Here is a 12,102-nt window from a genome sequence, read left to right as displayed (position 1 = left end):
TTGTTTCTTTGTTTACATTAAAATCCAAGTACCTAGAAAATGAGAACCAACAAATTACCAAACCCTCTCAATCACTATTGCTTCTTTCTCATTGTGGTTCTCAATCATTTCTTGATTACTGGCCCCTAAACATTTATTTTTAAAAAAAATTATGTATATATATAAACAGTTGTTTTAAGAGTTGATAATGGAAGAGTTCTTTTAGTTAATCTCTTATTAAGAACTGATAATTTAGTATAGAAAATCCAGACCATTAACCATTATTTTACCTCGAGAATGTTCTTTTGGTTTTTTTTTTTTTTTGAGACTAGGGTCTTACTCTGTTGCCCAGGCTAGAGTGCCGTGGCACCAGCCTAGCTCACACCAACCTCAAACTCCTGGGTTCAAGCCATCTTCCTGCCCCAGCTTTTCAATAGCTGGGACTACAGGCTCCTGCTATAATGCCCAGTTAATTTTTTTATTTTTAGTAGAGACAGGGTTGAACTCCTGAGCTTGAGATCTCTCGTGTGGGCCTCTCAGAGTGCTAGCATTATGGGTGTGAGCTACCACACCTGGCCAGAAATATTCATTTTTAAATTATGTTCTTTAAAAACATATAAAGGGCCAATATTCTTTTACTTCAGAGTATCTTACAACATATGTACTCAGGAATTTTTTAGTTACCTATCTTATAATTTACATATAACCTGCCATAATAATATGCTCAATTTTTTTTTTCTCTATTGGGACATTATGTTTCGAAGGTTATACCTTTTCTCAGATAATTTTTTTTATTAATAAGTAGTTTGCTATATGTTGTTGACAATTATTTTCTTTGATTTCCATTAAGGAGCCTTAATGTAATCTTAGGGATTTTCGTAAGTATAGGCTAAGTTTCAGGAGTCGTCCTCTTCATCTAATTGTAAAATTTTTACAGCTTTTATTTTTTTAATACGTACGGGTTGTACATTTAAATATTAACAAATTAAATATTCAGTTTATTGTTAATGGCTGCCATGGTTTAATTCATATCGTTCCCCTAAACGTAGTTATTTAATAAAAAGTAGCTATAATAAAGGTTCTGTAGTGTTATATAATCTAGAAAATCAGTAATGTGGAGATTTTATAAAACTTACATATATAAGAAGCTAAATTCAGAAAATGATAAAGATGTACTTATGAAATAATGTTATTGTGTATCTTAAGTAAATGTTTTTAATTTATTATTTATTTTTAACATACTACAGTAGACTAATAAAAATGTAAACTTCTTTAGGTTCAGTCCTCAGTAGCTGTTGGGACCCCCGATTATATCTCTCCTGAAATCCTTCAAGCCATGGAAGATGGAAAAGGCAGATACGGACCTGAGTGTGACTGGTGGTCTTTGGGGGTCTGTATGTATGAGATGCTTTATGGAGAAACACCATTTTATGCAGAATCTCTGGTGGAGACATACGGAAAAATCATGAATCACAAAGTTAGTGTATTTTACTTTTTTCCCAGTTAATGTGGCAAAGAACAGTAAAGTAATATGATATTTAAAGAGGAAAAATATTACTCTGAAAATAATGAATGGTCACATATCTGTGCTAACAGGATATAACAAGAATAGTCCAAATCCATGTTATACATAAAATTACTAATTTTAACTATCTCCTGTATTCTATTAGAGATGTTAATAAGTAGGAAATTAAATGGTCCCTCTGAGATCATAAGCAATTTATATCATTGCTTATTACAGTGTATATATAGTCATGACTAGAATGCACGTAAAAAAATTTTCAGCTTTAATAGTAATGAATGAAGTGCAAATCAGAGTAAGAATGAAACACATTTTCCTGTCAAATTGTCAAAGATTAAAGGAAAAATAATACTCTGTCCTGTGAATAATGAAGTGAAATGAACATTCTAAGACATTATCGAGAGGAATATAAATTGATGTAACCGCTCCATCTAAAAGTTTGCAAGTGTGCATCTACAAGCTTAAAAAATGGTCAGAGCTTTGTAGTGAGCAACTTAGAGGAATCTAACCTATAAAATTTTCAGTAGAAGGATGTATGTACAAGGATATCTATTCTAATTTTATTTCTGATTACAAAACATGGGAAAGAATTCAGATATACAATAGGAACAAATTATAAGGTGTTTTTTTTTTTTTTTGTCTGTTTGCGGTTTTTGGCCAGGGCTGGGTTTGAACCCATCACCTCTGGGGCATATGGGGCCAGCGCCCTACTCCTTTGAGCCACAGGCGCCACTCAGGAACAAATTATAAGGTTTTAATTCATTTTGTACTAAGTGAAATAGATTGTTCATGATAATAGTAAGAAAGGTTTTGATTGGTCAGTCTCAAGATTGTGAGCAGTTGCAATAACCTAGAATAGGAATAGGAATATCTTACAGAAGGGAATGATAATCTATTTTAATGTGTTCTGATGCTATAATTACGATTACCTGCTTTGAATATATATAAATCAGTTTTACAGAATTTATGTCCTTTTACCTGGTTGCAAACATAGTGCTTCTCAAATGGTTATAAAAATGAAAGACTAGAAAATAACTGGAAGGTTGTAAGTAGCATGCAGCATTTCAGAAAGAAATCAGTCATCATCAGTACTAGTAAAACATGGTACCCTGTCTCCCCCAAAATAAGACAGTGATATTTTAAGGTGTGCTCCCAAAGATGCGCTAGGTCATTTTCAGGGGATGTCTTATCTTTCCTGTAAGTAGGTCGTATTTTCGGGGAAATAGAGTATTATACAGCCCTGATTTCAGAATCAGACAGCTTCATTTCAAGTTGCACTTCTGCCATTTACTGGTTTTGTGAAGTTTAGAAAATTACTTGAATTCTTGGGCAGTGCCTGTGGCTCAAGGAGTAGGGCGCTGGCCCCATATACCAGAGGTGGTGGGTTCAAACTCGGCCCTGGCCAAAAACTAAAAAAAAAAAAAAAAAGAAAATTACTTGAATTCTCTTTGCCTTTATTTCTTCTTCTATAAAATTAGTATAACCTAGTACTAATTTTTTATTATTGTGAGGATTAACTGAATTAAATAAGTAAAATACTTTAAATAGTCTCAGATACATATTAAATCCTTTAAAATGTTTATTATCTGTGAATCATTAGCATATTACTTATGAACATTATCAATCATTGACCTTCTGTTGAAAAATTTAGTCAAATTCTACTACTTATAATCAAATATAGCAGTTTAAAGTATTTTAGCATTTCATTTATTCTTTTTGTAGTGCATTATGATTAAGTCATATGTGGAATTAAAATTCTTTTAGCAAAATGATCTTTTCTCATTCTTCTCTATGTTGATTTAGTATCAGTACTTTGTACCAGCATACACTTATTAAACATTGTCAAAAGAAAATACCTTTTGAAGAAAATAAACAAGTCAACCAATTTACTAAGTTAAACACTAATTATATTTTCTTTCTGCTGTTCTCTGTTTAGGAGAGGTTTCAGTTTCCGGCCCAACTGACTGATGTGTCTGAAAATGCAAAGGATCTTATTCGAAGGCTCATTTGTAGCAGAGAACATCGACTTGGTCAAAATGGAATAGAAGATTTTAAGAAACATCCATTTTTCAATGGAATTGATTGGGATAACATTCGGAACTGTGAAGCACCTTATATTCCAGAAGTTAGTAGCCCCACAGATACATCGAATTTCGATGTGGATGATGATTGTTTAAAAAATTCTGTAAGTATGACATTGATGTTCTTTTTCTCTGTTTCTTTTTATTATGGTTATAAAGTAATTTTTTGGTTTGCAAATATTTTGCTAAGATAATATAGTTATTAGTTATCACACAGTTATCATGGCTTTCAGTGCTTATTCTATCATAAATCAAGAAATTAAGAGTTAACTGAGGTGAATTTAATTGTTCATGACTAAGAGCAAAAAATAAAATTCCAAGTTTTACTTCTTAGGTAAGTTATACCCTTGGTTTCCTAAGAGGATGAGTTAAATTTAGGGATGTCCAACCTTTTTTCTTTTCGGCTGCACATTGGAAGAACAGTAAGAGTTGTCCTGGGGCACACATTAAATACACAAACACTAGGGAAAGCTGATGACTTCCCCCCTTAAAAAATGTCTGTGAATATTTTTTACGACATTTGACACCATAGATAGGTAAAAGAATCCTCAAAAAATATGCATATACCCTGCAGGCCACAGGTTGGGCACTCCTTAATAGATACTTAAAAATGTGGATTTCTAGCCGGCGTTGTGGCGGGCGCCTGTAGTCCCAGCTACTCGGGAGGCTGAGGCAAGAGAATCGCTTAAGCCCAGGAGTTGGAGGTTGCTGTGAGCTGTGTGACGCCACGGCACTCTACTGAGGGCCATAAAGTGAGACTCTGTCTCTATAAAAAAAAAAAAAAAATGTGGATTTCATGTTTGCAAAGTGAAGAGCTTAGCAAATGTCTTCCCAAAACTAACCCTAGAACTGGATATTGTCAAAACAACCATTTCAGACATGATATATCATCTAAAGGGAAAGAGAGAAACATTTGTTCAAGAAAAACTGCCACACTTTGGTTAAAATCATGTATATCTCACACCCTTTTCCCTACTACCAGCTTGGTTCAGACAGTAGTACTAGTAATACGGAACTGGATGTAAAAACCAGCAATTTTATTATCAGAGGAGACAGACTCCAGTGCTAAGTACTTTAAGCCCAATGGTATTGGTGCTAAAAATAGCAAACTTTGGAATTGCAATGCCAAATCCACAGCCTTACCAACCTGAGGTTATATCACTGTTGAAGGTGAATGACAGGGAAGTGGACTAGCCAGATATTCAGCTATTCTTAGTCTGTGAGCCTTGCTAAAATGGGCTAGCATAGTGCATCAGTCTCTGCTGTACACCATTAAGTTATATTAAATTAAAATTTAGGAAAATAACATACATTTTTTATGTTTTTTGTCTTGTAAGCCTTGTTAATTTGAACTTTTATTCAATTACTTTCCTATGATTTTAATTCTGAAATAAACATTTTATATTAATTTTATGTCACTTTTCATTGTTGGGTACCATAACCAAGGCAGGTAAGAACTTCTCTTAAACTTTCTTCTCTGAGCTTCCCAAGCGAGAATTAAGTGGACTTCCCTAATTTTATCATTGGTAGAATTATATTTATTACTAATAGAAATTGTGAGTTATTCCCAATTAAATACATAGTACAGTTGATCCTAATTATTTGCAGTAGTCATGCTCTTTAAAGGTGCCGTTCACACCGTATTGAACCCCTGCTCCAGAGAGATACAGGGTTAGGTTCCTGTGAGTCTCTGGTTACATTTTCATCTACTTATCAATACATAATCTATGTTAATACGGGCAGTTACAAACATCAGACTTCTGTGTAACTTGTACTTATGAATGGGGGACTATTATAGTAAGTCCCCGAGTTACGAACATCTGACTGGTGTTTGACTTGTACTTACGAATGGGAGCTATTACAGGTAGTAGGTAAATGTACCTGTTCTACCTTACATACAAATTCAACTCAACTTAAGAACAATCCTATAGAACTGATCTTGTTCATGTATTCTTGATACACAAACATCAAACTCACCCCAGCAGCACTGTAACTCATCCCTGAATGAAGCTTCTCTAACTGTGTTATTTTCTCTGTAAAATCATATCACAGCTTTCTTGCACTTAGAAACACTAGGCAGTACTATGCTTGGCAGCCATTTAAAAAAAGTGAAATTGCTTGCAAATGGCAGAAAAATATAAAAAGCCTGACACTAAAAGCTAAAGGACATCTGTTTGTAGTGTAGAAGTTTAAACAAGAAGACAGAGTCTCTCCCATTCAGCCTCAGCTGGGAATGTCAGCACATGGCGAGTCAAATTTTTCTCTGCTCTGCACATATCTTTGAATGATGGCAAAATCACCATAAGCATTGATTTAGGATTTACAGATAAATTTTAGTTTCTAGACAAATTAAAAATATGGAATACATGAATAATGAATGTAATATCAGTATCACATAATCTTTGTTTTCATTTTATTAGAATTTTGAAGTAGCAGTGTACATGGTCTAAAGTTTATATCACTAAACATCTGTACCAACTTATCATTGTTTCTAAATTGAAGTTACATGTTTCCTATTAGTAGTTAATATTTATAGCCAAACCTACAGGTTTTATCTCTTTCTTACCAGATGTCTTTTTGTCCTTTAGGAAACGATGCCCCCACCAACACATACTGCATTTTCTGGCCATCATCTGCCATTTGTTGGTTTTACATATACTAGTAGCTGGTAAGTTTGAAAAGTTAACATAGTTTGGACAATTTAAAGCAAATTAAAGTGAATTGAGGTTTTTTTTGATGTAATATATGAGAAAACCTTTATAAATTATAGTTTTTTAAAAAATAGAATGAGCCTATTGCTAGGAAAAGTTAGACGTTACAAGATAAATAGAATACACAGGGTCTTAACTCATTTTGGTGGGGAAAGAAATCTTAACTCGTTTTGGTGGGGAAAGAATGGGACAAAGTTCAGACTCTAACCCTTAGAAATGGGGTAAGAATTAGAAGTCCCTTGCTATTGAATAAAGATTCTCTAGGTGTCAAGCACAAGAACATTCAGCTCATTAATCCTACCATCCTTTTATTGACCCTCTTTGTACTTATAACCTTTCCTACTTCTCAGATTAAATTCCATCAAGAATGATTAGAATCACTCCTTGCATGGCACCTCACTTTCCTTGGCTTTCTCTTACTTTCTTCTATTGCTGAGTCAACATTCATTATTAAAATTTAATTCTCTGCCTGGACCTGTGCAGTTCAAAGTGACCAAGGAGAAATATCTGACCATTCTTACTTGTTTTTACTGTAAAGTCATGATTATGAACCTCAAGTATCCCTTATTTGCTGTCTGGTAAATACGCTGTATAACCCTAGTGTACTCACTGTTATACTCCACTAGATGACTTTTTCATTCTTTCTACTCAAATCTCTGTAATCCTCACTGGTAGCTGATTTTTCTTGCTCTTTCACTGAGAGGACTGAAGGAAACAGCAGACACCTTCCACAAGCTCCCATCACATTTATCACCTATAAACTTCTGTACCTATATGACTTTTTCTTTTCATGGATGAACTGTGGAAGCTCCGAGCTAAGGCCAGCCTCTTTCATGTTCCCTAGTGAGTATGCTCACTTTTATATCATTAATTTTTCCATTTCCATCTGTATCATCATATTATTTCCATCAGCTTAGAAACATGCAATTCTTTCTCCCATCTTAAAGCAAAATATAAAATCTCTCTGATCTCCCTTCCTTTACCTGTTACTGACCATTTCCCTGTTCTATATTATAGCAAAATCACTTCAGCTGTTGATTATATTTTGCCCATTTTTTTGTACTATTCTATTTTGAATTCACTCCAGTTGAGTTTGTGCCCCCATCACTTTATGCTAACTGTTTTTATCGATGTCACCATTGACTTCCAAGTTGCTAAATCTAATGATCACTTCTCAGTCCAAGTCTTACTTGCCTGGTCTCTTCATTTGCCACAACTTCACATTATTAAAACTCTTTCTTCTCTTAGCTTCCGGGCATGACTGATTTTCTTCTTATCTTTCTGGCCATTCCTTCTCAGTCTGTATACCTGATTCCTCTAATGGTCTCTGATGTTCTCCCAGATATTTGCTGATACCTCCTAAATCTATATCTCCAGCTGAGACTTCTTTTCAGACTTCATTCCTTTTATTTCTCATAACATATTAAAAGATCAGAAAAGATATGGCATTCCCCTGACAGGACCAACACCTCCTATCCCCCAATTCCAGTGGCTTTGTATCTTAACTCCAAATTAAAATTCTTACAAAGCCCTACATGACCGGCTCAGTTTTATCTTTCTGAGTTTATTTTCTGCACTCTTCCCCTTGCTTACTCTCCTCCATCCACCTCGGCCTCCTTTCTTGCCTATGAACGTGCCAGACATAGTCTTGTCTCAGGACATCTGTTCTTCTGTTCCATCTTCCTGGAATGTTCTTCCTTCTGACATTCCTTGGCTGGTCTCCTTACCTTTACTTGTTTTTTCTTAAAGTTACTTTCACAATGACAGCTTAGATCACTTTATCTAAATTTTTATCTCCTCCCCTCAATACCTTATTCTCATTTTCCTGCTTTGTATTTTCTAGTGTACAGAGTATTTAATTATTTTGTTTATATCTTTTTCTGTCACTGGAATATAAAATCTTTATGGGCAAGGATTTGTCTGTTTTGTTCACTTCTGAATGCCCAGCACCTCAAATTTTTAATTATATAGAATTTTAAAAAGGACCTCAGTTTTGAATTTCAAATTCTGGCAGAGAGAACCATAGGTACTGTTATTGACAAATGTGTCACTTAAGTGGTCAAATTGTTTTAAACTACCAATAACCTTGTAGCATACTTCATTTTATAACTTGTGGTTCTTTTTTTTTTTTTTAACAAAACGACAATTTGGGGTAGAACAAGAGAAGGATTCTCATTTTCTTTCTTTCTTTCTTTTTGAGACAGAGTCTCAAACTGCTGTCTTAGGTAGAGTGCTGTGGTGTCAGAGCTCACAGCAGCCTCCAACTCTTGGGCTTAAGCAGTTGTCTTGCCTCAGCCTCCCAAGTAGCTGGAACTATAGCCACTTGCCACAAAGCCTCATTGTTGTTTGGCGGTCCCGGGCTGAATTCAAACCCGCCAGCTCTGGTATATGTGGCTGGAGCCCTAGCTGCTTGAGCTACAGGCTCCAAGCCAGGATACTCATTTTCATCCCTCCTTTCAACATAGCACTGGAAATTCTAGTTAGAGAGGTTAGATAAGAGAAAGAAAGGACGTCCACATTAGAAAGGAAGAAGTCAAATTATTCTTATTTGCAGACAATATAATCTTATATAGAAAGAAACCTAAAGACTCCACCCAAAAACTATAAGAACTAATAAATTCAGTACCGTTTTAGGACACAAAATCAACATACAAATATCAGCAGCAATTCTATATCCCAACAATAAACAATTTGAAAAAGAAACCTGGAAAATAATCCCATTTATAATAGCTACAAACAAAATAAAATACCTAGTTATAAACTTAACCAAAGAAGAGAAAGATCAGTCTAGGTGTGGTGGCTCACATCTGTTCTAGCACTCTGGGAGGCCAAGGCAGGGGGATCATGAGCTTGAGCACGAGTGAGACCCCATCTGTACTAGAAACAGAAAGACTTAGCCGGGCATCTGTGGTCCCCAGCTATCCAGGAAGCAGAGGCAGGAGGATAGCTTGAGCCCAGGAGTCTGAGGTTGCTATGAGCTAGGCCGAGGCTATGGCACTATAGCCTGGGTAACAGAACAAGACTCTGTCTCAAAAAAAAAAAAAAATCTCTGTAATGAAAACTATTACATAAAACATTGATGAAAGAAGTTGAAGAGAACAGAAAAAAATGGAAAGATATTCCATGCTCATGGATTGGAAGAATCAGTATTATTAAAATGTCCATATTACACAAAGCAAATCTATAGATTCAGTGAAATCCCCATGAAGATACCAATGGCCTTATTAGACAGAAAGGAAAGGAGAGGAAAGGGGTACTATCTTTAGCCTCCTTAAAGAGAATTAACTGCCAACCTGTACCTTGCCAAAACTGAGTTTGTAAATGAAGGAGAAATAGTCTTTTCCCAGAGTAGCAAACACGAAGGGAATTTGTTAACTACTAGACCCTCCCTACGGGAAATATTCAAAACTATATTATACATGCAACAGCACAGTAGATAACAGACAGTGTAAAAACACCCAAAAGTGATAGCCCATAGCTCTTATTAAAAAAGTAGCACAGAGGGAAAGCAGAGCCATACATTATCATCCCACATGATGAACAGAACAGCGTCGCATGTATCAGTATTAACACTCAACATGAATGGTCTGAATGCCCCAATTAAAAGACATATACTGGCTGAATGGATGAAAAGACAAACCCAAATATCTGCTGTTTCTAGGAAACACATCTAACCTGAAAGGACTCACACAGACTTAGGGTGATGGGATGGAAAAAAAAGCTTTCATACAAATGGAAACCAAAAGCCAGCAAGTGTAGCCATTCTCATATCAGATAAAATAGACTTTAAATTAACAAAGGTAAAGGGCAGCTTAAAGGAGTAGGGGATCGATCGGCCCCATATACCCCACGTGGTGGGTTCAGACCTGGCCCTGCCCAAAAACTGCAAAAAAAATTTTTTTTAATAAAAAAATAACAAAGGTAAAAAAAGACAAAACAGGTCATTATATAATGGTAAAGGGAGCAATTCAAGAAGAAAGCATAATAATCCTAAATATATATATAATACCTAAATGGAAGCTCCCAGTTTCATAAAGCAAATTCTTTTAGATCTAAGCAAGGAAATAAACAGCAATATCTTAATAGTCAGGGATTTCAACAGTCCATTGACAGTACCAAGTGGATCATTGAAGCAGAAAAATGAATAAACACTGGACTTAAACAGGACTCTAGAACCAAAATACAAATGGCATTCTTCACAAAAATAGAAAAAATAATCCTAGTATTTATATAGAACCACAGAAGATCGAGAATAACTAGAGGATTCATGTTTTAATTTTTTTAAATGCTTATAAAAAGTAGTTTTGATGATTTTTTTCAGAAACTGTTTTTAAACTAGATATTTAAATTTGTGTTTTAAATGAACAATTTTAAAAGCTTGTCTTTATTCTTCAAACTTTTTATTTATAGTATGAACCTCCATATTTTTTCTTTGTTTAGTGTTCTCTCTGATAGGAGCTGTTTAAGAGTTACAGCGGGTCCTACCTCACTGGATCTTGATGTTAATGTTCAGAGGACTCTAGATAACAACTTAGCAACCGAAGCTTATGAAAGAAGAATTAAACGTCTTGAGCAAGAAAAACTTGAACTTAGCAGAAAACTTCAAGGTAAATATATTTTAAAGATAAATTTCTCTTTTTGAAGTGGACAGTGTTATGAATTGTTTATTACAAGTGATGGTTTTATCTTTAGAAGAATGACTTCTTTTATTAAATGGTGAAAAATCAAGTTATAGAAATTATGCAGAACACAGTATAATACTGTTTATGTAAAATCACACAAGTAATAGCAAACAAAAAACCTGTATGTAAATAAAAGTGTGAGAATAATACCTCTGGGGAGAGGGAAATAGGACTACCAGGAAAAATGGAAACTTGTTCACACCAGTATAACACTTTAACGACTTTGCTACGATACTTGCTCATAGGTGAACCTTTTAAGAGTCTGCCTTAGGTTCTTGCTTCTTCATCTTCTGTGATCTTCTCCACTCTATCTCATCCACTCCATCCCATTGCTAGTAAGGTGTATCTTGAGATTGGTACATTAAACCTTCATTAATCTCAGTTTCAAGCAAATACTTCTTTAATTTCACTGTACCTACAAGTCACCATTTCACTGTTTTCTTTTACCTTCATTTCTTATTCTATAGTCAGACATCCCCTTACATAATACCCTCAAATCTGTTGTTCCCCTTTCTCTTTGTAAAACTCCTCCAGCAGAATATCAACCCTGTTTATTTATTTATTTATTTTTTTATTGTTGGGGATTCATTGAGGGTAATCAACCCTGTTTAAATATTAACTTTGAATTTACAGCTGTGCAGCTCAAGGTAGCCGCCTTAAAAACAAACACTTGCTGACTTGTATCCTTTTAAATTCATGAACACCAATCTCAGGCCAGCCCTTAATGCCCAGCAATCCTACTTTTTTCCCTGTCCTGTTTTTCTGCTGTGTATTGAAAATTCCAATGATCATTTCTGTCTTCATCTTTAACCTATTAGCAGCATTTGACCCATTTGGCCATTTCTTCCTCCTGATATTTCTTTCCTTTTTTTGCTTTTGGGGCATTTTACTTTCTTGATGTTCTTGTTCTTTTTCTTTCTCTTTCTTTTCTCTCTATTTTTTTTTTTTTTTTTTTTGAGACAGAGTCTTAAGCTGTCACCCTGGGTAGAGTGCTGGGGCGTCATAGTTCACAGCAACCCCAAACTCTCGGGCTCAAGCATTTCTCTTTCCTCAACCTCCCAAGTAGCTGGGACGACAGGCGCCCGCCACAGTGCCCAGCTGTTTTTTGATTGCAGTTGTCATTGTTG

The 12,102-nt window shown here is 35.1% G+C and overlaps 1 protein-coding gene across 13 annotated transcripts in view; it reads left to right on the top strand.

Annotated features, from left to right (window-relative positions):
- CDC42BPA (CDC42 binding protein kinase alpha) overlaps nucleotides 1-12,102 on the top strand; it is a 302,007-nt gene that overhangs the window by 153,765 nt on the left and 136,140 nt on the right. For all 13 annotated transcript variants that reach the window (XM_053605565.1, XM_053605564.1, XM_053605558.1 and 10 more), the window contains exons 7-10: nucleotides 1,256-1,456; nucleotides 3,438-3,686; nucleotides 6,171-6,250; nucleotides 10,734-10,900. In XM_053605565.1, coding sequence (XP_053461540.1) covers nucleotides 1,256-1,456; nucleotides 3,438-3,686; nucleotides 6,171-6,250; nucleotides 10,734-10,900 — 697 coding nt within the window. The remainder of the gene's footprint in view (nucleotides 1-1,255; nucleotides 1,457-3,437; nucleotides 3,687-6,170; nucleotides 6,251-10,733; nucleotides 10,901-12,102) is intronic.

Source organism: Nycticebus coucang, chromosome 10 (assembly GCF_027406575.1).
Source record: "Nycticebus coucang isolate mNycCou1 chromosome 10, mNycCou1.pri, whole genome shotgun sequence".
Lineage (NCBI taxonomy): Eukaryota > Metazoa > Chordata > Mammalia > Primates > Lorisidae > Nycticebus > Nycticebus coucang.
This window is presented reverse-complemented; position numbering and strand designations above follow the sequence as displayed.